Genomic DNA, 27,299 nt, shown 5'->3' on the forward strand with positions numbered 1-27,299 from the left:
GCACTCTGTGATTCTAATGACAGATTCTGGGGAGTGCGCTGGGATAAATACCATTCTGGGCAGCGGGTGCCTGAGAAAGCTCCCGTCCTCTGATGATGATTGCTGTAGCTCACAGAGGAACCAGTCCTCTCCTTTCTAACGGATTCGGCCTGCCTTTGTTTACCCAGAAACCAAGGATGACCTAGAGCAACTCACGACTGAGATTAAGAAAAGGGCCAACAACGTCCGGAACAAACTGAAGAGTAAGAAGGGAACGAAGGAAACAAGCCAGTCCCCACCCGCATCTGTCTCAGCTCCCCTAGGGTCCAGCTTTCCGCACTGAAACTCTTCTCGGTGGAAGTGACACCGCTTGGTCCATCTTTGTTTGTGGTTCGGGCTCTGTCCCTGCCATGATCCATTGTAGCCCCAGAAATTTACCGTTTCTTAAATCCTGACTGTACTGAAAAGAGTCCAGAATGGAAGCTAGGAGATGAGAGTTAAAATGTGCTTTCAGCTGCTGAGTAGTTGTGTGACTTGGTCCTTTAACTTAGTCTTTCAACTTTTCTCTTTTTTTTTTTTTTTTGTGAGACAGTCTCACTCTGTCCCCCAGGCTGGAGTGCAGTGGCATGATCTTGGCTCATTGCAACCTCCACCTCCTGGGTTCAAGGGATTCTCCTGCCTCAGCCTCCTGAGTAATTGGGACGCACTTGGCCCATCAACTTTTCTCTTATTAGTCTTATTTCCCTGGCAACTACATACTTTTTTTTTTTTTTTTTTTTTTTTTTTTAAAGATGGAGTCTTCCTCTGTTGCCCAGGCCAGAAGGCAGTGGCTCAGTTTCGGCTCACTGCAATCTCTGCCTATTGGGTTCAAGTGATTCTCATCCCTCAGCCTCCCAAGTGACTGGGATTACAGGCATGCACCACCTCACCCAGCTAATTTTTGTATTTTTAGTAGAGACGACATTTTGCCATGTTGCCCAGGCTGGTCTCGGACTTCTGGCCTCAAGTGATCCTCCTGCCTCGGCCTCCCAAATTGCTGGGATTCCAAGTGTGAGCCACAATGCATTTGAATAGTGGTTTTAGAGATATATAGATGCAAGAGATACCATTCAGTCTACAGATATTTCTTGGTGGGCTAGGCATACCACCTTCCTATACCCCTACTCCCCCCATTTGGGAGAGTATAGTTCATTGAAGCTACTGCCATAGATTGAATTCTTCCAGAGCCTAGAAGGTTTACTTAGTTCTGTTGCTAGAGCCTGCATTCTTGCCCAGTGTATTTGGTGCATGCATGCTATTGATCAGAAGAGAAAGCATTATTGCTCAGCCTAATTTACCATTTCTTCCCCCCAAGTATATTGCAATAACTATTTTAACTGGAGGGGTCATTAGTAGCAAATTCCAGTAATAACAGTGATCGTGCACCTGCCATTGTGCTAGGCACTTTATGTCTCTTCTCATTTAATCTTCATATTAGTATTGTGAGGGATGGACTGTTAGTTATTCTGTTTTACAGATGAGAGAACAGGTACATTTAAGAGAGGTTAAGTGGCTTTTTCAAAGTCACATCCAGTAAGTGCCAGGGCAAAGATTCAAGCCTAAGTCTCATGGTGACCAAAACCCATGCTGTTAACTGTTAGGCCAAAACCTGGTCACTGTAAAGGCTGTGGAATGCATGTCCTGTGGCTCACCTGGGAGCTGACCTTTTGAGGTGCCACCTACCTGTTGTTACATCTCCATGGGCTGGGTGTGTGGGAATGAGTGAGGAAGTTTCACTGAACAGCATGTTTCTTGGAGGAGGAGATAGGTTGCAAGTATAACCTTCCTCTTCTCTTTAGGCATGGAGAAGCATATTGAAGAAGATGAGGTCAGGTCATCGGCAGACCTTCGGATTCGGAAATCCCAGGTAAGACTTTTCCTGGTCTCATGATTATCTAGACCAATTTCTTATTATCTTTCCTTAGCTGTGGAGGGATTTTTTTTTTTAAATACAATCCTTATCTGAAACTGAATTTGAAGAGCATAAAGGAGAACTCTCCAGGTTGAAATAGGGGTCAGGGCCAGAGTCCAGCCCTTTTGGCCTCTCTCTTGTACTCTCCTTCTCTAAGGAGGCCCCTGAAGAGCTGCTTCAGGCTTCCTAGAGCACAGCTTAGGATTTAGTGCGCCTCCTTGTTTTGCAGGAGAGGAAATTAATGTCTTCTAAACAATTGGTAGTCATTGGTTGTCCAGTTTGGAGCCAGGCACTTTAGCGGTCATCAAAGATGTGATCCTTGTCCTTAAAGAATTGGCATGCCATTGAAGTGGCATGGAAAGCTATTACCTAAGACCCAGCAGGAGGACGGGATAAGAAGACACATGCATGGTGCTCTCAGCATCAAAAGATCTCAGGAAGAATTGGGGGTAGCCAGAGGAGGCTGGGCCGGAGTGCCAACGTGAACAGGCTCAGGAAGCAGTTTCCCCTCTCTTAGAGACACAGGGGCAGGAGTGGGGTGTGCACGTGTGTGTGCATTGGCAGCAGTGGTTGGTAGTGGTAAGGGGTAGACGTAAGGGGCAGATGTGAAGACAATAGGCTTTCTGGAGAAAAAAGTTTGCTGTGGGATAGTGGACACATAATAACGTAGTATCACATTCTAGAGGTCTTTGAGGACCATGCTAGGGAATTTGGATCTGATGTTATAACTTACAGGCATTTTCTTCAGGCAGCAGTGTATTAGGAGGATTATTTTTTATTTTTTATTTTTTTTTGAGGCGGAGTCTCGCTCTGTCACCCAGACTGGAGTGCAGTGGTGCAATCTTGGCTCACTGCAAGCTCCGCCTCCCGGGTTCACGCCATTCTCCTGCCTCAGCCTCCCAAGTAGCTGGGACTACAGGCGCCCGCCACCTCGCCCGGCTAGTTTTTTGTATTTTTAGTAGAGACGGGGTTTCACCATGTTAGCCAGGATGGTCTCGATCTCCTGACCTCGTGATCCGCCCATCTCGGCCTCCCAAAGTGCTGGGATTACAGGCTTGAGCCACCGCGCCCGGCCGTTAGGAGGATTATTATGGTAGTCATTTGAACGCTGTTTACAAGTGGGAAAGAAGCTGGAGACTGGAAGGTCCCTAGTTCGGTTTTTGCCAGGGTTTTGGTCTCAATTTGCATGGTGGTAGCGGGTTTGGAAAAAGTATACGTATTGGCGATTTTCCAAAGGAGAAGCCAGTAAGTAGGGCTTGATGCTGAGAGGTGAGCAAGGAATAAAAATTATTAGGAAGATTTTAGCTTAGGCATCCAGGGCTGTTGAGATAATGCATCTACTTATAAGCAAGAAAAGTTGGGGAGATGAGTTTAGGGTAAGAACTGAAGGATCTTTGGTAAGTATGACATGTGGGAAGGGAATCTCACAGTTTTAGAACGCAGGCCAGGTGTTGTGCCAGAAAAATGCTACTAGTCCATGTGGATGTAGGGCTCAGAGATTTAGACATGACCTCTGGCCTCACAGTTACCACGTGAGGTCAGCAGTAAACCAGTTTCAGTAAACTTCCAAGTCCAGTGCTACTGTAGATGGCTATGTGGGGTTGGGGAGGGGTTCTATAACAGTTACAGAACCACTGGGGGCTGACTGCATTTTACATCGTCCCACAGCACTCGGTCCTTTCTCGGAAGTTTGTGGAGGTGATGACCAAGTACAATGAAGCTCAGGTGGACTTTCGAGAACGAAGCAAAGGGCGAATCCAGCGGCAGCTCGAAATTAGTATGTACTTGAGGTTTGGCGTGTGCCTTCCATCTTTCCTGCCACGTGGTTGTCCATCCCAAGTTTCGAGGCCCTGGTAGAGCAAGCAGCAAGCACATTTTGTGCCTAAGTCTAGGGCAGCTCCTAGAGCACTGGCACATCCTGAATGCCGTGCTGGAGGCTGAAAGGTGACACTGTGTTTATCAGGCCTAAGTAATTTTATTGTATGCAGTCCAGCATTGTCTCCTATATAGAGGGGAAATGCTTGCCAAACAGTTGCTCTCCTGTGGACTTATTGTATCATTTTGCTGTCTGTTTGACAGCAAAGCACATTTATGAAATAAAAAGTGTGGTGTAAGTTGCTGGGAGGATTAGAGAAATAAATCAAGCCATACCCTTTAGGAATTTAGTAATGTGGAAGGCAGGGCCCTGTGGAGTGGAAGGTGCTTTGGGTGAGAGGAATGGTATGAACGTAATCAAGAAAGAGCAAGTGTGTTTAGCAGTGGCAGGTTGTCCAGGGTCTGGAAAAAGGGTGTGTCTGGAGTAGTGTAAGGTTAGCATGGATTGAGGGAGGGCTTGCCCATGGACTAGCATGTTATGAGGGTCTTGGACGCCATAGTGTAGTGAATGGTGCAAGGAAACGTTCTGAGCTGCGAAGCACTGTAATGAGATATGTGCTTTAGGAAGGTAACTGCTGATAATGTTAAGGATTATCATTAACTGCTTGGGTTAGGGGAGAAATAAGATGAGTCAGGAGGCAATTGGGGGAGTGTTGTAAAGGCCATGGTCTTTATAGGGAAGTCACGTTCCTGATTTTCAGGGACCTTATCAAATGGTGTTTCACTATGATCTTATATTTGACGCTCTACTTCTTTTGCTACAAAGCTGGCAAAAAGACAACAGATGAGGAGCTGGAGGAGATGTTGGAGAGTGGCAACCCGGCCATCTTCACTTCTGGGGTGAGTGCCCTGTGTGCTTGGATAGCACATCCCTCTCATGAGCAGGGAGGCCACTGTGGAGCTCATGCAGTCCAGCAGGTGGAGGGGGAGCCACAGGTGCAGGGAGTTCAGGGAGGCAAGGAGCTCCCCAGGAGTGTGCATGAGGGCTGTGGCAGGGGCAGGCTTTCTTGCAGGGGTAGCTGACAGTCTGTGTGTGTGTGGCCTGTTATAGATCATTGACTCACAGATTTCCAAGCAAGCCCTCAGTGAGATTGAGGGACGGCACAAGGACATTGTGAGGCTGGAGAGCAGCATCAAGGAGCTTCATGACATGTTTATGGACATTGCCATGCTGGTGGAGAATCAGGTAAGTGGCACTGAGTCCCAGCGTGGGCAGCGGGGAGAGGAAAACTCAGGGTTTTCCCTTTTGCCTGAGAACAGGGAGGAAGGGAATACTGGAAGCCAGTGAGGTAGGGTGGGAGAACCATTGGGAATTTGCATAAGGGAGAAACAGAATCCCATGGGAAAGTGTGCATTCAAATTGAATGTTGACACTTTGGGTGATCTTAGCCTTGTCATTCTTGCCCATCCCCTTGGCCTTGCAGTCGTTGCTAGTTGATACGGGGTTTTGTGTTCTGTGACTTACCTAGTTCCCCTGGAGTTTTGATTTTTTTTTTTTTTTTTTAAGATGGGGTATTGCTCTGTTGCACAAGCTGGAGTGCAGTGGTGTGATCACAGCTCACTGCAGCCTGACCTTCCAGGATTTGTCTTTTTTTCTTTCTCTTCTTTTTTAAAAATCAGAAATGGGGGCTCCTAATGGTGATGTGTTAAAATAGCCTCCTGATATGGATGAGATATGTGCTTCAATGTGATGACATTGAAAATGTGATCTTTTCTCTAGTTCACAGGGAAAACTTAGGTTTCACAGAAATTTTTATTATTTTTATTTTTTTTTATTTTTATTTATTTTATTTTTTTTCCTGTTTTTATTTTTTTATTTTTTATTTTTTAATTTTGGCACCTTTTGCTAAGGCACAAAGCAGACAACATGAATGAAGGAGTAGTAAAATAGCATTGACAGAAAGACTGGAAACACTTTTGGTGCTTAGTTTGACAGCTCACTTTGTCCCAGGCATGCTTGCTCGGGATAGAATTCTGGATTGACTGCATAGGGTGCGAGTTTCACATAGTCAGATGGTTCCTAGTTCTTATGGGACAGTTAAGTGTGCCACAGGGTCATGGTGCTGTGCGCCATGAACTTCCAGCTGCTCTGACACCTGGATAGGAGAGAAAATTGCTTCCGTAGTAGGCAGACTGCAAAACCTAGTTGAAGCCCGAGCACAGCTTGACTAGTTTTTGACATTGGTTTCCTGCTGAGGGCCTGGGTGCTTTCCCCCCATTCCCGGCTGGCCTCTGAGACCATTTCTCAAGTCCCTCCATTCCACCTCTTCTTTTCCCCCATACTGCCTTGCCGAGGAACTGGCTTGAGATTCAAATGGTGGTAAGTGCCTTGTTCTGTTTACAGACTGCCATAAAGTGATAGAGTTGGGTTGGGTAGTTGAGAATTCCTAAGATGACTAAGATTAATTGGAATGATCAAACTTCGCTATCAGGAAGTGATTGCTAGGAAATGGTTGGGAAGCTTATCAAGAGACCACTGTCTGGAAGGGAAAATATAACCAAATAGCTTGGGTAAACCTAATGTCTGTCAGTTAAAGGGCCTGGAAATAACTTAGAGAAAGCAAATGTTCCCCACCCCAGATAGTTATTGAGCACCTACTGTGTGCCAGGCACTCTTCCGCAGTTAGTGAATGTACTCAATTCAGGCTGAATGATGTTGATTCAGGTCTGAATGACCAGGAAGAGGCCAACATCCTAGTGATGTCCTAAGAACAATGACTTATCCTTATTTTGGTTCCTCTCCATGTGCTTAAGTGTAAAAAAAATAACAAAGATTGTCTGGGGATACCTCAGAGTATATTTATGGCTAGTTACCAGGCATCTAGACAGTATGTTCTGGATGCCCGGTGGAGTGCTGGTCACAGAGAAGTAGTAAAATTCAGTGAATGCTTCTTGAACAAGTGACCGCCACCCCACCACCAAGGACTGTGAATGAGTGTCCTGTGGAAGGCCATGCATCAAGGTTTCTGGATGCTCCTCTTGCCACCGAAGATTATAAGAAAGAGAATCCCTTCCCCACATTGGCTAGGACTGACCTGAGACGTTTGCTGGGTGTGACCAGAGTCTGTTCTTTGCAGGGTGAGATGTTAGATAACATAGAGTTGAATGTCATGCACACAGTGGACCACGTGGAGAAGGCACGAGATGAAACGAAAAAAGCTGTGAAATACCAGAGTCAGGCCCGGAAGGTGAGACTCTCCTGTGGCCTTCAGAGAAGAGAGTCCATTTTGTTTGCTGTGTCTTGCTCTTTCTCTTCCCTCTCCCTGTCTCTGTTTCTGCTGCCACCACCTCTTGCATCTGGGGAAAGGGATCCATGATTGACCGTATTGAGAACAACATGGACCAGTCAGTGGGCTTCGTGGAGCGGGCCGTGGCAGATACCAAAAAGGCTGTCAAGTATCAGAGTGAAGCCCGGAGGGTGAGCACCTTCGTCTCAGCTGTCCTTAGCCTCAGCTGTCTTACGAGCATCTCCTCTCCCTGGCCATGCCCACCTGTGTCCTTGAGCCCACGCCTCCCTCCCTGTCGTGGCCTCATCAACCCCTCCCTCAGCCTTTCCTAGAGACCGGCTGCTTGCCCTTCCTTCCCAGGTGTGCCTTGCATGGATCTGGCTCACAAGCTATCTCCCCAAGAACCCACACTTGAAAGGCAGTTCTGTAGGATGGAAGCACGGCCCAGGTGTTGCTGCTAATCTTCTCCTGGACTTAGCTCATGAGCCTTTCAGATGTTCCACTTGACTCCCCTGTTCAGAAACCTTCTCTTCATTGTCTTCCACTCCAGGCGCCCAAGCCCCACCTCCCTTCTCTTTTTCTCTACCTTGTACCTAGCACATGCTAACTGCTATGTATACATTATCTCATATCTGATGGAGCACCTGTTATTTCTACTTTATAAATGAGACAGTTGAGGGTCAGCAACTCAGTAACTGGCTTCAGGCCACCTAGTAAGTAGGGACACTGGGATTCAAGTTCAGATCCCAATCATTCTCTTTCTTCCACCCCACAGTAATTGCCCACCCTCTCGTGCCCCTGCTGCTTAAGGACTTGTAGGCTTCTGTGCTCATGACTGTGGGTATTCAGTTCTGGTGGCTTCTGCTTTTTAGACTTTTCTCTTTTGACGGGTTCTCTTGGGCTCTGATATTGTTGTTCTTTAGTTCTTTGTTTTTCTTCCAACTTTACCTATTGCTTATGCAGGGATTTAGGGGACTGGATAGTTATTTTACATGGTGAATCCAGGCTGGGTGGTATTTTCTGATATCCAGGCAGTGTACTAGGCCTGACAGGTAGGAGTGTACTTTAGGGGACAAATGGACAAAAGTAGGAGATTAGAACTCTATCAAAAATGCCTTTACATTCCCTCTTAAAATGGAAAAAATCAGTCAGTCACTTTTTATCTTGGCCAACTGCTCCTTAGAGACCCCATGATAGTGGCTCTGATTCTATCTCTCCACATACACAGAACTGCAGTGTGAGCTGAGAGCTGAGAGAGGCCCCATATTTCCCTCTGCTGGCATTCCTAGCCTAGAAGTAATTTAAGAAATTTACAGTGTCCTAGGCTGGGTGTGGCAATTCATGCCTATAATTCCAGAACTTTGGGAGGCCGAGGTGAGGGGATTGCTTGAGCCCAGGAATTTGAGACCAGACTGGGGAACATGGGAAGACCCTGTCTCTACAAAAATAAAAAAAATGAGCTGAGCATGGTGGTGCATGCCTATAGTCCTAGGTACTCAGGAGGCTGAGGCAGGAGGATCACTTGAGCCCAGGAGGTCGGGGCTGCGGTGAGCCATGATCATGCCCCTGCACTCTAGCCTGAGTGATAGAGAAAAACTCTGTCTTAAAAATAAATAAAGAATCCTAGAAGGATGTCTGTATGTAGAGATGGAGGCCTCTTATTCAGATTGGTAAGATATTTTCTATGTAGAGGTGACAGGGGTTGGGTTTTGGATGAGTGGTTATTTTTTTGGTTGTTTGTAGTAATGATTTGTTTTTGTCTTATTCCTCTCTCTAGAAATTGATAATTATCATTGTGCTAGTAGTTGTGTTGCTGGGCATTTTAGCATTGATTATTGGACTTACCGTTGGGCTGTGAAGTAAGAGTGGCCTAAGAGGCTGCTGCACTGAAATGTAAGTAAACGAATGGTTCTTGGGGACTCTGGATTTGGCTGCTCAAGAGGAAATTAGCTTGGAATTTCAAATTCCTCTTCTTTCCCCCTGATTGTCCTTGGACACTGAGCTTTCTAAAACTTTCAGTAGCCTGTGGATTATCTCCTTACAGTTCTGTTGGTTTCTGGCTGCAGTACATGGGTGAGGTCTCTGTTTGTTCTTATCCTGTAGATTCTGTCCCCAGTCTCTGTCTTGTCATATTTCTCACCACTTCGCCTAGCATACCTGAGCACCCCATGTGACTCCCCTTACTCAAGAAGCATGCTTCTAAGTTGGGTACATCTCTGTCTTGGATCTGGAGTCTGTCTTCTGAATTCTTACTGATTTTCATGGATGTTGGGCTTTACTTTCTGTATCCTTTTCAATGTAAAGGAAGCTCTGAATTGGGATTTGGATCTGCAGAGTTTTCTCTGTTGCTGACTGGGTCTTAAATGATGACAGTTAACACACTTTTGAGTGTTGCATTGTCCCAGACAATGTACTAAACACCTTACACATATATCATTGAATTCTTACAGCATCTTTTGAGACAGATACAGTATTATGCACATTTTACAGACAAAGAAACTCAGTCAAAGAGAATGTTGAATAACAGGGCCAAGTTCACACAGCTAATAGTGGACCTTGCTTCTCTTTGTAAAATAAGGTAGCCACTTATCTGTAAAGCCTAGAGAACCTTAGAGGATAGTGATGGTAAAATTTAGACTATTAATCTTCTTGAAAATTTGTTAAAAATGATAGACTTACCACTGAATCACTGTTTTTTTGAGACAGAGTCTCATTCTGTCTCAGGCTGGAGTGCAGGCATGATCTCAGCTCACTGCAGCCTCCGCCTCCTGGATTCAAGCGATTCTCCTGCCTCAGCCTCCTGAGTAGCTGGGACTACAGGCACATGCCACTGTGCCCGGCTAATTTTTGTATTATTAGTAGAGGTGGGGTTTTGCCATGTTGGCCAGAATGGCCTTGAACTCCTGACCTCAGGTGATTCGCCCGCCTCAGCCTTGGGAAGTGCTGGGACTACAGGCGTGAGCCACTGCGTCCAGCCTGAATCATCTTTTTTTGGTGGTTGTTGTTTTTTGTTTGTTTGTTTTTTTCAGACGAAGTCTCGTTCTTATGCCCCAGGCTGGAGTGCAATGGTGCGATCTCAGCTCTGCAAACTCCGCCTCCTGGGTTCAAGCGATTCTCCTGCTTCAGCCTCCCAAGTAGCTGGGATTACAGGCACCTGCCACCATGCCCGGCTAATTTTTGTATTTTTAGTAGAGACAAGGTTTCACCATGTTGGCCATGCTGGTCTCAAACTCCTGACCCCAGGTGATTCACCTGCCTCAGCCTCCCAAAGTGCTGGGATTACAGGCGTGAGCCACCACGCCTGGCCTGCATCACGTTTAATAATAGTGAGCATATCAATCTGGTTATTAGGACTATTAAGACTTTTGTGACTTTAAAACAGAAAAAAATTTTTTTTGAGATGCTGTCTTGCTCTGTTGCCCAGGCTGGAGCACAGTGACGTGATCTCAGCTCACTGTAACCTCTGCCTCCCAGGCTCAAGTGTTCCTTCTGCCTCAGCCTTCTGTGTAGCTGGGACTATAGGTATACACCAACACGTCAGGATAACTTTTATATTTTTTGTAGAGACAGGGTTTTGTCATGTCACCCAGGCTGGTCTTGAACTCCTGGACTCAAGTGATCCACCTGCCTTGGCCTCCCAAAGTGCTGGGATTACAGGCATGAGCCACTGCGCCCAGCCAGTGACTTTTAAAATATTTTTCTGAATATAATATAGCATGTATTGTAAAAAAAAAAAAAAAAAAAAAAACTATACAATACAGAAAATATAAAACTAATGAACTTTTTTTTTTTTTTTTTTGAGACGGAGTCTCGCTCTGTCCCCCAGGCTGGAGTGCAGTGGCCGGATCTCAGCTCACTGCAAGCTCCACCTCCCGGGTTCACGCCATTCTCCTGCCTCAGCCTCCCAAGTAGCTGGGACTCAGCACCACGCCCGGCTAGTTTTTTGTATTTTTTTAGTAGAGACGGGGTTTCACTGTGTTAGCCAGGATGGTCTCGATCTCCTGACCTCGTGATCCGCCCGTCTTGGCCTCCCCAAGTGCTAGGATTACAGGCTTCAGCCACCGCGCCCGGCCCACTAATGAACTTTTAATATTATTGCTGATAACCTTGTAGCATGTTCACACACTCAGACATAGTTTTACATAGTTCAGACTATATTATCCATAGTTTTTTACCCAGTTACAAAATTATAAGCATCACTCCACAGCATTAAAATCTCTTTGTAAATCTAATTTCCAATATGAGATTGTGGTCATACTCTCAAATATTGAACATTTTCACAATGTTGGAGGTTTATGTTATTTTGCTATAGCTAACAGTGTGACCTTATTTAATATTTTTCTCGTTTAAATGTTCTCTTTATTATCAACTCATATAAGTTGGATTACTGAGATAAGAGGTATAAACATTTGGAAGACTTGGCACATAATACCCTGCCAGTACCCAGAGCTGTGCCTTCCTTTTATATTTGTTTCAGTGTGTCTCTTCTTCTTCCTCCTTCCTTCCGTGTGACCAGAGGATCTAAAAGTCAGCTTATAGCATTGAGCATTCAACTTCATCTCGAAAGATAAGCAACAGTGAGATGAACAACCTCTCATAGACAGGTGGTTTGTTGATTTTTTTTTTCCCCCTCTTTTTTCTGGCACCTGGAGTCTAGCCCTTGACTTTTTTGCATGTGAAGTTTAAATTTTGTTTTGGCTCTGAACAATCTGGTTGAAATAGATGTTGAAATTTTAAAAAGATAGAATAGTTGTGATTTTTCCATATCCTTGGATGAAAGGTGATATGCAAATTCGTGGTGCCCCTTTCTATTCCTAATTCCAGGACTTCAGAAGGTGTATGAATCATTTTTCAGGACGTAACTCCTCAAAGAGGAGCAGACTAATTAATATGTTGTTTTTGGTTGACTAACGTATCTTTAACCTGCTAAATTGCTGAGCAGTTGTGAAGCCGCTTTTTTTTTTGTAGTTTATTCCATGTTCCCTAATAAAGTCAAAACTGATGTGTTGCCTAGGTCTGGACTCCCCTTTTCCTCCATGTCACCCAAGGGAGAGAGGTCTCTGAACAGGAGGGTAGACGGTGTGTTTATATTTCCTAGTAATGCGCCAGCTGCTTGCTCTAAGTTCATAGTATCCTCATTTTACAGACGGGGAAAGAGCAGTGAAGTTAAAGAACTTGCCCAAGGCTACATAGCTCATAAGGTGGAGCCACCATAATACGACCCCTGAACTTTATCCATGTGCTTTTCATTGTGCCCTTCTGCTTTCTAAAAGAAAGGCAGCAGGGAGTTCATGAAGATCGAGAACCCGAAAGCAGCTCCTGCAGCCTGTTTTTGTGGTGGTGCTGCTGTGGGACCTGCAGAGCAGGTGTTTTCACCAGGGATTGTCCCTTCCCACCACATCTTCATGGGTGTGGACAGCCTGTGAGAAGGCTTATAAAAGGCCTAGAGGCTTTTCTATTTTTTCCCCCTCTCATAGTAGGGCTTTTTGTCCTTTGTACGGTAGGATATTTAACTCCAGGTTCTGTCCTGGGTTTGTGTATTTCATAGTGATTGCTGGTCTTTCCTCCCCAACTTCTAGGTTTGTGGCTGACTCCTTCTGTTGCCCTTTGCCTTCTTTGTGTGTATTGATCAGCTCCTCCTTTCCCTGCCTCCTAGAAACTGATTTCACTCCAGCCTGGTGTGGCCACCCTTGTCTTCAGATGAGAATGGAGTCTGAATGGCCTTCCTGAGAGCGAGTGCAACCCGTTCCTTTGTTTCCTTGCGACCACCCTTGGACCTGACTCAGCTAACAATCTAGCCCTGGGGGAATATGATCTACCTGATGCGACCCTGAGTTCTCCTCAGAGCCTCCTCCTGCCCCACCAGCTCTCAAGTACCTTTTCTCCTGGACTGTGTGAACTACCCAGCTTCCTTCCTCCCTGTGGTGTGTCAGATTATGCCTTGCACCTGGGAAAGCTCTTGTGAGACCCTCCCAAGGTGCTGTATTTTTCTACCTCATGGAGTATTCTCCTAGAAACTGCAATTTTTTTTTTAGGGGAGTATCTTTAACAAAGCAGAAGGATTCTTCTAAGTTTGGCAACAATAAGGCTTGGATCTGAGTCTTCTACCTGGCAGGATGCCAATCCTGTTTGTTGTCCCTATGTCCTGAAAACATGGGGGACTGGCAGATGTCATTTTAGTCTGAAGAGCTGACTTGCTTGAAATTCAGCCTTAAATTAAGCTCTTAGTTGTTCAGCTTGGGGGGCAACTTTGATTTTTCTCTGTGTTGTAATCTCTCATATTTACTCAAGGAGGGACCAGGATGATACAGTCATCTGAAGTTACGCTTTGCAAAAGGCTGAGGATATGGAATATGTTTCCATGTCTGAGTCTTAGAAACTGGCTGTTCATTGTTAGAAAGCGATGCTTTGTGAAACTATTGCCTTGGGGCCACATATAATCAGGGATTTTAAATTGGGCAAGGGACAAGGTGCTAGAATCCTAAGCTCTGGAAATATTTCATGACACTGGTGTATTCACTCATGTGTTCCAGATGTATTCTAAGTGTGTATGAGATGTATGTACACATATATGTGTGTCTGTCAGGAAGTAGGAAATAAAAATGGAAGCTATTATGACCTCAAAAAAAAAAAAGCCAACTTTGAGCCAGGATAAAAATTGGGTAAAGGACATTTGCTTACCTGCAAATGAATCACTATGGAAATGTGATCTTCCCCTATCATCAAGAAACTTGTTTTCTGGATGAATACTGGGAGAATAAAATGAGAACTCTGGAGTGAGCTAAATTGATCCCAATTAAGTTCTTCTGCTTAGCAGACAGAAAGTATAATTTTTTGACACCCTTCCCCACCTGCTACCTATGCTAGGCTTGTCCTGAGAGCATCCCTCAGTAATTTGATATTCATGTGGCCTACAGGATGTCTCATCTGGAGGGCTGAGTCAGTTGGGGAACACCACAGGCTACACAGTAGCTCTTCCTGCTACTGGGTTAATGAGTCTGGCAGGTTCTTTATCTCACTCAATTCTTATCATGGAAGCAACAGCAGCAGTCGCCAGGAAATCTTCTAGTGTAGTGTCTGTGCTAACCCAGTGGTAAATCCCTTAGATCCCCTCCTGTTCTCTGGCAGTCTTCTTGATTTTGGGTACCATGTATATTTTCAGCTTTGACTTTAATGCTTTCTAGGATAGGGTGAGCACCCTTAATCCAGGCACTGTCCGTTAGCTTCCTTTGCAAAGGCTACTTACTGCTGGTCACAAGCCAGCACTCAGACAGAGCCAAGGGGATGTCCTCTTGCCCATGGCTATGATGTCAGACAGTGGATGGGCTCCAGCAACAAGAGACAAAATCACTAAAGGCCTTTGCTCTCCTCTTACATTGAGGCCTGGGGCTTACAGTTTGGAATACGACATGTGAAGGTTTTTGTTGTTATTTGTATTTTTTAAATGTAAACTTGATTATTTTATTGCTAATTTAAAAATAAAAATGACTTTGTATTGATTGTGAAACAGTTCTGGCTCTGTCTCCATGCAGGAACACTGATCTGGTGCCACCATGTGGTGATTTTTATTCAGGTTTTAGAATGCAGTTCACATCTTTTTAAGCCATGTGCTGGATCAGATGATTCAAAACCGCCATTTTGGAATATGGTTTAACTCTCACAGAATGCAGTGGAACTATGTGTTTCAGATTTGAGGTGTTCCCCCAAAAGAATTTGGTTCGGTCCTTGGGAGTGTCTGGCTGTAGGAGAAAATGGGGGAGATCTGTCATGATGTTATCTAGAAGGCGGAATGACCACACCAGACATCCTCTGGGAATCCTTTTGATCTAACTTTTGAATGTCTTCCCAAAAATAACATTTCTGTTGGCATTCTGGGTCCTAGAAGCCAGATCCATCTCCTTCTTCCTTCTGTTGCTCTCTTCCTTCGTACCCTCTTCCGTGTCCACATGCACTTGTCTCCCTGCAGAATACTTTTTGCGGTGATGTTTCTCATGTGTGTTTTCTTTCCTTGTCTGGATGAGCAGAAGAAGATCATGATCATGATCTGCTGTATTATCCTTGCGATCATCTTAGCTTCCACCATTGGGAGCATATTTGCCTGAAAAAGGTGAGCCATCTGTGGGGACAGTCAGGCCTTCTTTCACTTACTTGAAACCTTTGCGCCTTGGGGGCACTCTGGGTGCCGTAATCTGGGTGGGATTCGGTGCTAATAAAGGTTAGAGAAAACTAAGGAAAGGGATGTTTCAGAGACAGAAAAGTGAGTGAAGAATGAGCTGTTAGCAGGTAGTCTGTGGGAGGAGATGGGGGGACAGAAGGCAGCAATCTGTCCTATAACCTGGTGTGGCAGAATACTTTGTATAGGTCAAGGATATTGATTCCTGCTAAATAGTTTGAGCCTTGGTATCTGGAAGTGACAAAAGGAACAAGAATTCATTCTTAATTAGGTGTATCTTCAACTTTTTGGAAGACACAGTAATTCAAATTAAATTTCTTCCCTTTCAAGGTTAATGAAAGTTAACACAGCCTTGTGTATATAGTCCCTTACCCCGGGTAAGAGGGATTTGGTGATCCCAGCCACGAACACCATGCTATATAATCTATGATTTTTTTTCTCCATTTTTCTATTATCTCCCACAGCCCTCAGATTGATCGACTGGCATTTCTAATCCTCCTTCCACTTCTGTGGTACCATCACTTCTCCACGCAGACTCCTCATCAGCTTCTCCTCTTTCCATTATGAAACTTCTTATGAAACAGGGCACCAATCAACTACTTATTAAGAATTATGCAAAGAAGAACAAACTTATACAGAATTGGGTGGAGGACAGGGACAGGGAGTACAGATACATAGCTGATTAGGCAGATGGCTTAAAGGAGGACTGCAGGGTAGAGAAGAAAGCGGAGTGGGTGCCTCTTTAGGAAGTGAAACTTAGAGTCTGCATGTGCAGTATGGCTGTGAAGGGGCAGCTATCGTAGCACACCTGACTCAACAGGATCTTACTTGAACTGCTGTGAGTTCGTCAAGTCTGGGCCCTTCTGTTCTTCAAGCTCCTCTAGGTCTCACCTTTGACCACTTTACATCTGTTTCCTCTTTCAGGCTCTAGTAGTAGTCTTAAAAGTGAAGTTTAAGGATAAGCACATGCCTATCTTGCTCACTGCTGTGTTCCCACTTTTTAGGACAGTGCCTGCTGCTTACAGGTACTCAAATATCTGCTGACTTAATTACTTATAATTAAGCTCTTATTTCAGTCGGGGACAAATCTTTGGGTTTGACTCCTAAACTCTTTAAGGTACCAATGAGAACACGGTTTGTTACTATCAGAGGCTGTGTAAAGCTGCTTGGGAATAGGCTGATCGACTCATGCAAAAATGCGACCAACCTTTCTTCCCATTACCACAACATAAACTTTAAAGTGCTTTTTCTGTGGGTGGTCATGGTGGGGTTCTAGCAACAGCCTCTTAATCCGTGGAGAAGATGGCTGGCCCCAGGACTGTGGTTCAGTAACGAAATACAGGCCCACAAAATAAAAGAAACAGGTTTATAGTATGACTGAACTCACACATCAGTATAACACTTTGTGAACCATAACAAAGAACAGATAAAGGTGTAGGTGAGAAAGGTGAAATGAGGTTATCGCTCACTTCACCTCTCACCTGATTTGTGTTGCTAGCTGAAACTGCTGGCCAGTAATTTATGTGTAAGAAACTGTTATACGCCGGGCATGGTGGCTCATGCCTGTAATCCCAGCACTTTGGGAGGCCGAGGCAGGTAGATCACCTGAGGTCAGGAGTTCGAGACCAGCCTTACCAACATATCTACTAAAAATACAAAATTAGCCAGGCATGGTGGCTTGCACCTGTAATCCCAGCTACTTGGGAGGCTGAGGCATGAGAACTACATGAATGCAGGAGGCGGAGGTTGCACTGAGCCGAGCGCCACTGCACTCCAGCCTGGGCAACAAGAGCGAAATTCCGTCTCAAAAAAAAAAAAATAAAGAAAAACTATTCTAAATACTGTCCCCAATTCCATTCAAGGTTCAGTTGTGTTCAGCTTTAAAACCAGCTATGTGAATATGAGTTCTAGTGCAGATAACTTAGTGATTATGTAACAACAATTCATTAAAAAAATCACAGTATATAACGGTGAGGAGCACACAACTGCTAAGTTTGTACTTTTGAAAGTAAATTATTTGATACCTTATTTTTTAAGAAAGTGGGATTAAAAAATATTTTGGTCAGTGCTGTTTTCTACCCACCTTCAAAAGCCAATGGTTTAATATTTCTATTAATTTGTGCTTCCTTTAATGTGAATAGGGGATAGAACACTGCAGCTGGTTAGGTCTGGAAAACGTTAATCTGGGCAAACAGGGAGCTGGAGCTGTGAGGATCTGAGTCCCAGGGGGCCCTCATTCACTAGCTGTAAGAATTTACGTGTTGCATGGCACATAGCACTATACTAGACTCTGCAGGGGCACAAACATAGAGCCAAACACCCTCCCTCTTTGGAGAATTTCAGACCTAGAAAAGGCCACACAGTTCTAACTTTTGTTATTGGTTCCTTTTGCTAAAAGGCAAAGGGTATATTCCTTGCATATTGTCCAACATCCCCCTTCCAAGATTGTGAGAAGCTGGGTAACTGGGCATCAATAAACGCTGAATCAATTGATCTACGAAGTGTTGTTTTTTTTCTTACTCTAAAAATGTGTTTTACACCTAGTAAAATATCACAGAAACTGGCTCCTGAAGTGTGTACATATAAAAGGCAGTATAAACATTTAAGTGAGACTTGCATCGTAGATGGGGGAATGCAAACATTTGTTTCAGCCTTCATGTTCATCTTACACCCCAGGAGAACCAAGAACTCTTCACAGTCATTCAGGCCTATTTCTTAATCTTTTCAGGGATTAAGAATGACCAATGAGAATTTATATCCTGAAGTGATGTTCAAATGTTATTTAATAAAAATATAATACAGTTTTCTTTTTAAATCAACAAATAACATTGTTTTTCAGAAATCATCTACTCATGCTGCTCCTTAGTTACGGTTTAAGAGCTACCCAAAGACTTTAGTGGGTCGGCTGAGGGGAATAGAAATGCAGAATCCTTCTTTCAATAGCCTATATACAGTTACCTCCTACAGTCACTACACACGTTTGGGCATGTAGAACTTGCCCCAGTATTTCCCCTTGTGGGTCAAGTCATATGGGCTCAGTACTTTCCGTATGCCCAGCATGTTGGCAGTGGCTATTCGCTCAAATGTCCAGGGGTTTTGGTTGTTACGTTCTCTTTCCTCTTGATCTTTTCGCATCTTCTCTAGAGTCTCGCGGCTCACAGCCTTTGCTGCGAAGGGCAACTTGTGGGCAACCTGGTCAAGGAAACCTTGCACTTCTTTGAATTCACAACGCCCACCCATCTCTACTACAAGGCGGCCAGCCTTCACAGGTGTCACGTAGTGGTCAATGGCACCTTTGCCTCCCCCCATGCGGTGCCCAACACCCTTGCGAGTGATGGGCTTGAAAGGGGCTGGTACTCGCCATATGGCAAACATGTTCTTGGGGTCCATAGCGCGGTTGATTGTCAGGCGCATCATTTCAAAGTGGCCCCAATGCAGGTAGCCACCACCCAATGCCTAAAAGTGAATGGGAGAATTAGAAACACATGCGGACTTTGATATCTTCTATGGGCTCTATTATTTTGTCTCTTCTAGTAACTGTGGCTTCAATGATACAATTGAAAATAAAACTTTAGTTTTAATAAGTCCCATGGAGGAAAAGCCTAGGGTACACAGTAATAAAGACAGTGAAGGGGGACCCATTTCATTGGAGAGGCAGGGAAGGCTTCTTTGAAGATGTGACATCTAAAGCTAAGGCCAGCATAAAAAGAACAACTAGCCAAGGGAAAAGAGAGGAGTGTGCCAGGCATAAGAAAGGCTTATATGAAGGCCCTGGCACAGCAGAGGGCTTGGCAAGTTGAACAGAAGCCAGTGTGGATGGAGTACGGTGAGGAATGGGGAGAGTGGGCATGAGGTTCTGAGAGGTCAGTGGGGATTAGGCTGCAGGAAGGGGACTTTAGAATATCACTCTGGCTGCCTGGTGGAAAAGAAATCCTAGTGCACACCCATCTGTGTAGCTGCTGACATCAGTCTTCATGGAAGCTACTCAACAAGTAAGGAAACAGCTGTTTTCCACATCCTAAATTGTGGATGGTTTTATTTTACCAGGGCTTGAAAAGATCTCATGATCTGATTATGGGGCAAATTAGCTAGCTTCTTCCTTCTGCTTTTACATTATTTTCATTCTCCATTTAAAAAAAAAATGTATAACCCAAATGTTTACTGGGTAGTCAGTAGCCTCTGTACGTATCAGTTTAAAGAGGTACTGGTGGCAGTTCTAATACAAACTGTAAAGGAAGAGACTAAATTATCCCAAGGAGTATGAGATTTTGTTATTCCCTAGCTTCCATCCCATTGCTGCTTGATGCTGAATTCACTCACCAAGATGGCAAATTTGCCTTCTGTGAACTCCGTAGCTTCAGTGGAAGGTCCCCGTATGTCACTCAAATTTTTAGGCTCTCTTCTTACTTTTGGCACAAGTGGTGCCCTTTCAATAAATCTAAGCTTGGGTTTTTCAGGAATGGAAACATCTAAAAGGAGCACAGACAACCAGGATAAAGTAAAACTACACATCTCAAAAGATCTATTTTCTTCCTAGAAAGATTTGTAACAGGAGAAAGTCTTAATTTCTTTCTTCTTCATTTTTTGGTAGAGACAGGGTCTCACTATGTTGCCTAGGTTGGTTTCAAACTCCTGGCCTCAAGTGATTTTCCTGCCTTTACCTCCCAAAGTGTTGGGATTACAAGTGTGAGCCACCGTATCCAGCCTGAAAGTCTTAAAAGTTACCACTGAACAGTAATTCTAAAGGTATATTGCATTTTTTGCAGATGCTTTTAGTGACAATGGAATCTTCTGGCTATGACAGTGGCTAATGCAAATGTTTCTAAAACTTTAAAGATAGCAAAGTTTTGTCCTCTGAATCCAAATGCATTTATTAATCACCAACTCTGTGCTTAACACTGTAACAGGGATTTTTTTGGAAATCACTAGTTCACTTAATCTTTAAGACAACTGTATAGCCTTGATATTTTTTTAGGGCTCCCTTTTTAAAAACTTTTTAACTTGTCAAAGTTTAACACAGATATATCAAAGGGCCAAACTGAAAATATACATACAGCTCAGTGAATTACCAGAAGGTGAATACATGAACACACATCACTATTACCCAGATAAACAAACAGGACGTTAGGCATGTAGTATTTTTAATCTCCATTTTATAGAAGAGGAACCCAAGGGCTAGAAACATTTTATAATTTGGTCTATGCCATCCAGTTCAACAGCAAAGCTACACAGCATGTCACAAAAATATATACACATACTTCCCTGCCTCTCTGGATGTTAATGGGAGTAGTGGAAGAATACTATATTGTACATAAAAATATCTACGTTCTCTAGCTGTGCCATATTCTTGTCGAGAAACTTACAACCCAGGAATCCTTTGATCAACGCTCTTTCTCTCATATATGCAGGGACTTTTCATGCTGAGACCTGCACAGGTTAGTGTGCCAGGTTTGGGTGGGTGGACAAAACTTCAGGCCAGACATGTGACATCTTTATCATCCTTACTTACCAATTTGGGGAAAAAAGTTAACAAATTATTTTAAAAAATGTATGCAGTGAACTAAGTATGGCTTTATAATGGAGACAAATACAAAACAGAAGAGTTTGAGGAAATATCAAATTATTACTATCAGAGTTTCAGAAGCTGCCCCTCAGCTTCTATATGCAGCTACAGAGAAACTTAGTAATGCTTTCTTTCACCTACAAGTCAAATGTACTTTCTAAACATATAGTGGTTGAACAGCTCTGTACAGAAGACCCTCAGATGTACAGACTCTATTCATTTTTTTGAGGGTTCCAGTGTATTTCTTTTTAAAAAAGTAAACTAGTTTTACAATATTGTGGCTTATCTTACATTTAACAGAGCTTTTTCACATATCGTTAGATGACTGCATATATGTAACCTTATTTGGAGAGAACATCAAAAGTCCAGAATTTTTTTTTTTCTTTTGAGACCAAGTCTCACTCTGTTGCCCAGACTGGAGTGGACTGGCCTCCTGAGAAGCTGGGATTACAGGTGTGCACTACCAGCTAATTTTTGGTATTTTTAGTAGAGACAGGGTTTCGCCAGGTTGGCAGGCTGGTCTCCAACTCCTGGCCTGGAGTGATCCACCCGCCTCTGCCTCCTAAAGTGCTGGGATTACAGGCATGAACCACCATGCCATGCAAAAATCCAGATTTCAGGCCAACTGACTACTGGCTGAGTGGACCATGGGCCACACACCAGTGACAGGGGTTAGGGGAGCTATCTCATTAGACGCTGCTCCCTAAGAGCAGGGAACTTTTTTGGTTTCCTTTGTTCTTTATTTCTAGTGCTCAGAATATTGGTTGGCAAGACAGTACGCTCTAAAAACATATTTATTGAAAGAGTGAACGGGGACAGGAAACACAAGAACACTCCTATGTCATCTCCCACCCTCTCCTGGTTTCCATCAGAGAAAAGATTTACAAACAGCAGAAAGACAAGCTCTCACCTTCAAAACTTGGTACTGGGAGCAGTGTCTTTAGGCCAGCACTGGCGGGGAGGGGTGCCCAAGAATCTACAAAGACAAACCAAGTTAAACGACGAAGGTAACAAGGCCAGGACCCCGATACAACCTGGGCCAAAGGTACTACTACTTATTCTTATTTATTTTATTTTTTTGAGACGGAGTGTTGCTCTGTCGCCCAGGTCCCAGTGCAGTGGCGCGATCTCGGCTCACTGCAACCTCCGCCTCCCGGGTTCAAGAGATTCTCCTGCCTCAGACTCCGGAGTAGCTGGGATTACAGGCGCCCGCCACCACGCCCAGCTAATTTTTTTGTATTTTTAGTAGAGACGGGGTTTCACCATGTTGGCCTGGCTGGTTTCAAACTCCTGACCGCAAGTGATCCGCCCGCCTCAGCCTCCCAAAGTGCTGGCATTAAAGGCGTGAGCCACCAAGCCGGCCCAAAAGTACTTGCGCCGGCAGAGTCTAGAGGTTGGGATGCGGGTTCCACTAAACGTACTCAGAGGCTCAGGCTCCGCAGGCCAGCCGGGGTCTCTGGGCGCCGACTCCCAGACGCAGTTGTGACCCTCTTGCACGAACCCCTACGGTGGAGGTCGGCGGTGAGATAGCGTAGTCCCTAACCAGTGCTTCACCAAGCATATGCAGAGCCGCCTTTTGGGTTAGGGAGAAAAAGCACTGGAGGGTGGGGGAGGAAGAGGGGTAAAGTCTTTAGGAACCAAAAGGGACTTCTGACCTGACAAGGGAACCCGCAGGAACGGCGCACTAGCGCGAGCCAGTAGCCTCCACATAGTCACGGACGTCCGGCGGCGCGGAGGTCCCCACAGCGACTACAGCGCTCTCCTCCACCCTGGTAGGCAGCGGCACTCTAGTGCCTAGCTGGAATCAGCTCAGGACACCGCTCAGTGTGGCCGGAAGTTGTGTTCACTCCGGTCCACTCCGCAGAGTCCCGACGGAAGCGGAAGAAACTCGAGCGACTGAGGTTGAGTTCCGTCGGAGGTTGAGTTCCGCCGGTCAAAGGCGCTGTCCGCCCAGCCACGCCCAGGGGCCGTGTTGGCCCTCTAGGGTTCTCCTTCCAATCCCCAGTTTTTCCCCAGAAGAGGGCGGCGGAGCGGGGAGTCTTTTGTTTTATTTATTTATTTTTTCTGCGGAATACAACTGTCAATGCCTGCCGGTTGCTTAGCAAGGTGGTCCCTTACGATTCACAGCCTTTGAGACCTTTTTCTAGGGGACCCCTCAAAGACATTAGGAGAATACCAGATTTGGCACTGGTTTAACATTTATAGGGCAATTGCAGTGTGTCATTGAGTACCTCATTCGTTAGTCATGCCAACGAATCTATGAGATAAGTCATTATACTTATTTTGTAGATTCCATCCTGAAGGTGAAATAATTTAACTTGTTCTGGGTCATACAACAGGAAAACAGTACCATCAGACTTTGAGCACAGTCTGGGATTCCAGAGATCTCAGTGAATGAACAATATTGTCGATGAAAAGAGTGAAACGCTGTAAGATATTGGAAGAGATTTATTCTGAGCCAAATATGAGCAACCATGACCTGAGAACATGTGCCCAAGGTGGTAGAGGTGTAGCTTGGCTTTATACATTTTAAAGGGGCATGAGACATCAATCAAATGCATTTAAGAAATACATTGGTTTGGTTCAGAAAGGTGGGACAAGTCAAAGTAGGCTTCTAGGCTTCTAGGTGACTATTCATTCAACAAACATCTCTTGAGCATCTACCATAGTGCCATGAGCAAAATTAATGTGTCTACACTTATTCCAGAGGTTTCAAGGTAAAATAAATTCAGTCTCAACTGGAAGAGTTACTGAAGTTTTACAAGAAAGCTATTTCAGCTGTTCTCATCTATTAAATCAACAGGTGCAAAGAATGCATCAACTCCTTAATTGTTTGACCAAGAAGAAAGAACAATGCCAATTAGTCTTCTTGTTTTCTGTCTCAGTATTCACTGGTTATATTAAGTATTTCTATGAATGTGTTCATCATAATGAATAATTATTGTTGCTCAGTTTAATTATTTACAAATCTGTTGTTATAGGCCATGCTGCAGTAAACAGCCTTGTACATTTTTGTTATTTTGTATTTCTTTTGGGTACTTTCAAAAAGAGAAATTTATGGATCAAAGGGAATGTTCATTTTAAATCTTTTGACTTTATATAGTTGTGCAAAATTGGCCTCCATGAACAGCTTATCAGAGTGCTTTCTTGATCAACACCCTTGCTAAAGAAGGATATTATAATTTTTCTAGAGCTTTGTCAATATGAAAGGTGAAAAACACCACTCAATGTTACATTCATAACAGGATGTTAAAATGCGATTGTTTCTGCCTCAGTTTTGCTTGGGACCACAAGGTAATCTCCACATTTCAAAGTGAGGTGCTGGGCCTCTTAGGCAGAGTTTATGCAGCAGGTGGTAGGAACTGGATTTGCTACTTTTAGCTGCCCATTCTCTGCCAGCCTGTAAAAAACACTAGAAAAGCCAAGACAGGAAGTGGAGACTGGAGATTATAATAAAGATTTCGTCAATAGAGTTGTTGGTGTACTGTGACTTTCATGCCTTCCTCTATTCAATGGCAAGGGTTGAGGGGTGCTCTGTCAAGCCCAGTGAAAAACATTTCGAGATCATTCAGAGAGTTTAATATAATTCTTCTGAAGTTTGAGGGGCACTGGGCATTGGGGTTTGACACTGGCTTGAGAAAATGGTATGTGTGGAGGCTGGTAGAAGCTGCCTGTGGCATCAAAAGTAGAGAGTTGCAGTTGGGAAGTAGCCACATTTCCATTGATGGTGGGGCAAAGGTGTGCATGTCCTGTTGACTAGGTGTGGACTCCAGTGTAGAGTGCCAAGGTAAGGTTTCTTACATCCTGTCCAACAGAACTGCATCAAAGACAGGGAGAAAGAAGGTGGAGTAGGTGTGATGATGGATGTCCTGGGCCTGAGGGAAGAATCATGTGCAACCAGCCAACAACTTAGCAGAGATGAATTTGCCTGCATCAAGGGAATGGCAGATGAGAGATCCTCAGCAGGGGTGTGTGTGTGTGTGTGTGTGTGTGTGTGCGTGCGCGCATGTGCATGTGTGTGTGTTTGTGCATGTGAAACATTTGATATCTTGAAGTCCTGACCCCTAGCACTTCAAAATGTCAAAGAGAGGTCCTGAAAAAGATCCTTCCTCACAGCCCTTAGAAACAACAAGCAGGCCGGGCGTGGTGGCTCAAGCCTGTAATCCCAGCACTTTGGGAGGCCGAGGCGGGTGGATCACGAGGTCAGGAGATCGAGACCATCCTGGCTAACATGGTGAAACCCCGTCTCTACTAAAAATACAAAAAAAATTAGCCGGGCGTGGTGGCGGGCGCCTGTAGTCCCAGCTATTCAGAGGCTGAGGCGGGAGAATGGCGTGAACCCGGGAGGCGGAGCTTGCAGTGAGCCGAGATCGCGCCACTGAACTCCAGCCTGGGCGACACAGCGAGACTCCGTCTCAAAAAAACAAACAAACAAAAAACAAACAAACAAAAAAGAAGAAACAACAAGCAATCCTGCAGACACCTTGACTTCAGACTTCTAGCCTCCAGAACAGTTAGGCAATAAGCTTCTGTTGTTTAAGCCACCCAGTGTGTGGCACTTTGTTTAGAGACTGGATATCACTATTAAAGCACCCTCTTTCTCTCATGAGTGCTTTATGAATTCTTCTTTAAGAAGGAAAGTACTGTTGAGTGCTGTACTAGTTTCCTAGAGCTGCCATGACAAAGTACCACAGGCTGGACATAGTGGCTCACACCTGTAAGCCAGCACTTTGGAAGGCTGAGGTGGGAGAATTGCTTGAGCCTAGGACTTTAATAACAGCCTGGGCAAATAGTGAGACCCTGTCTCTAACAAACAAACACACAAACAAACACAAAACAAAGTGCCACACACTGGGTGGCTTAAACAACAGAAGCTTATTGCTTTACTGTTCTAGAGGCTGGAAGTCTGAAATCAAGGTGTCTGCAGGGTTGCTTGTTGCTTCTAAGGGCTGTGAGGAAGGATCTTTTCCAGGCCTCTCTTTAGCGTGGAGATGACTGTCTTCATCCTACATCTCCTCACATCATCTTTCTTCTGTATATGTCTGTGTGAATGCAAATTTCAGCAAATTGGATTAGAGTCCATCCTAATGACCTCATGTTAACTTGATTACCTCTGTAAAGATACTGTCTCCAAATAAGGTTACATTCTGAAATGCTCGGGGTTAGGTCTTCAAGATGATATACTTTTTGAGGGATCCTATTCAGCTCACCCAGGTGCCACCATCTCAGAGACATCATAAATAGTGACAGATTGGGGACAGGAAAGATCTTATTGATTAGTAAAAGTGCAAGATGAGGAAACAGGTTCACCCCATGCTCCCCATTTTGTTTTTGCTATTATCTCTCTATCTGAAGCAGGGCTGAGCTGGGGGAGGAGAGTCACTTTTCTTTTAAATGGAATTCAGAGTTGTGATTGTTACATAGTATTAGACATTTTAGGTACTGAAGTGAGAATGTTTTCTGTGATTAGAAGTGACAACACAACTTTTTAATTTTTATGTTTTAAATTAGAGAGTAATGAGAAAATACAAAAACCAGACAAACAAAAAACACACACACAAAATCAAACCCAACCCAGCCTCACAGAGTTGATTTGGATAACCAGTCGTAAACTAAAGTTGATTTCTGATGGCGTTCTCCGAGTTTTACTTAATATAACCTACATACTGGTTATAGGTTAGTTTGCATTTCCTTAATGATAAGTGATGTCACACTTTTTCTCATGTCCTTGATTTCACATATTTTTGTCTATCTGTTTTCTGTGTGTGTGATTTGCTTGTATACTTTGTCTATTTTTAAAATTCTTTTGCTTTTTTTCTTATCAATTCAAAATTGCTTGTGTATTAAGTATAGTACCTCCTATTAGGTTGTATATGTTTTATTTTTATTTATTTATTTTTTGAGACAGAGTTTCACTCTTGTCATCCAGGCTGGAGTGCAGTGGGGTGATCTCAGCTCACTGCGAACTCTGTCTCCCTGGTTCAAGCTATTCTTCTGCCTTAGCCTCCTGAGTAGCTGGGATTACAGGTGTGCATCACCATGCTCGGCCAATTTTTGTATTTTTAGTGGAGATGGGTCTTCACCATGTAGGCCATGCTGGTCTTGAACCCCTGACCTCAGGTGATCCGCTGGCCTTGGCCTCCCAAAGTGTTGGGATTACAGGCATGAGCCACTGTGCCCAGCTGGTTGTATGTTTTTTTTTTTTTTTTTTTTGAGACGGAGTCTCACTCTGTTGCCCAGGCTAGAGTTCTGTGGCTGGATCTCGGCTCACTGCAAGCTCCGCCTCCTGGGTTTACGCCATTCTCCTGCCTCAGCCTCCCGAGTAGCTGGGACTACAGGCGCCCGCCACCTCGCCCGGCTAGTTTTTCGTTTTTTTTTTTTTTTTTTTTTTTTTAAGTAGAGACGGGGTTTCACCGTGTTAGCCAGGATGGTCTCGATCTCCTGACCTCGTGATCCGCCCGTCTCAGCCTCCCAAAGTGCTGGGATTTCAGGCTGGAGCCACCGCGCCCGGCCTGGTTGTATGTTTTAATT

The 27,299-nt window shown here is 44.4% G+C and overlaps 2 protein-coding genes across 6 annotated transcripts in view; one reads left to right on the plus strand and one right to left on the minus strand.

Moving 5' to 3' along the window:
* STX3 (syntaxin 3) overlaps window positions 1–17,702 on the plus strand; it is a 49,164-nt gene extending 31,462 nt beyond the window's left edge. The window contains exons 4-12 of one of the 5 annotated variants that reach the window (XR_004053519.1): window positions 168–242; window positions 1,818–1,885; window positions 3,599–3,707; window positions 4,572–4,645; window positions 4,857–4,991; window positions 6,883–6,993; window positions 8,810–8,925; window positions 15,057–15,139; window positions 15,670–17,702. Coding sequence is in view for 4 of the 5 variants with exons in the window: in XM_010385004.2 (XP_010383306.1) it covers window positions 168–242; window positions 1,818–1,885; window positions 3,599–3,707; window positions 4,572–4,645; window positions 4,857–4,991; window positions 6,883–6,993; window positions 8,810–8,890 (653 nt within the window). In the remaining variant the exon portion in view is untranslated. Of the gene's footprint in view, window positions 1–167; window positions 243–1,817; window positions 1,886–3,598; window positions 3,708–4,571; window positions 4,646–4,856; window positions 4,992–6,882; window positions 6,994–8,809; window positions 8,926–12,688 lie in introns of all 5 variants that reach the window. The other 4 variants (XM_030917430.1, XM_010385004.2, XM_010385003.2 and 1 more) reach the window with 4 other exon arrangements.
* Window positions 17,703–17,956: 254 nt separating this feature from the next.
* On the minus strand, window positions 17,957–22,693 carry MRPL16 (mitochondrial ribosomal protein L16). Its single transcript, XM_010385002.1, has 4 exons — window positions 22,424–22,693; window positions 21,679–21,744; window positions 19,526–19,674; window positions 17,957–18,661 (listed from the first exon to the last, which is right to left on the minus strand). The coding sequence occupies exons 1-4, from the start codon at window positions 22,476–22,478 to the stop codon at window positions 18,176–18,178; spliced, it is 756 nt and encodes a 251-aa protein (XP_010383304.1). The 5' UTR covers window positions 22,479–22,693; the 3' UTR covers window positions 17,957–18,175.
* Between the last annotated feature and the right edge of the window lie 4,606 nt (window positions 22,694–27,299).

Source organism: Rhinopithecus roxellana, chromosome 15 (genome assembly GCF_007565055.1).
Source record: "Rhinopithecus roxellana isolate Shanxi Qingling chromosome 15, ASM756505v1, whole genome shotgun sequence".
In the NCBI taxonomy this organism is placed as follows: domain Eukaryota; kingdom Metazoa; phylum Chordata; class Mammalia; order Primates; family Cercopithecidae; genus Rhinopithecus; species Rhinopithecus roxellana.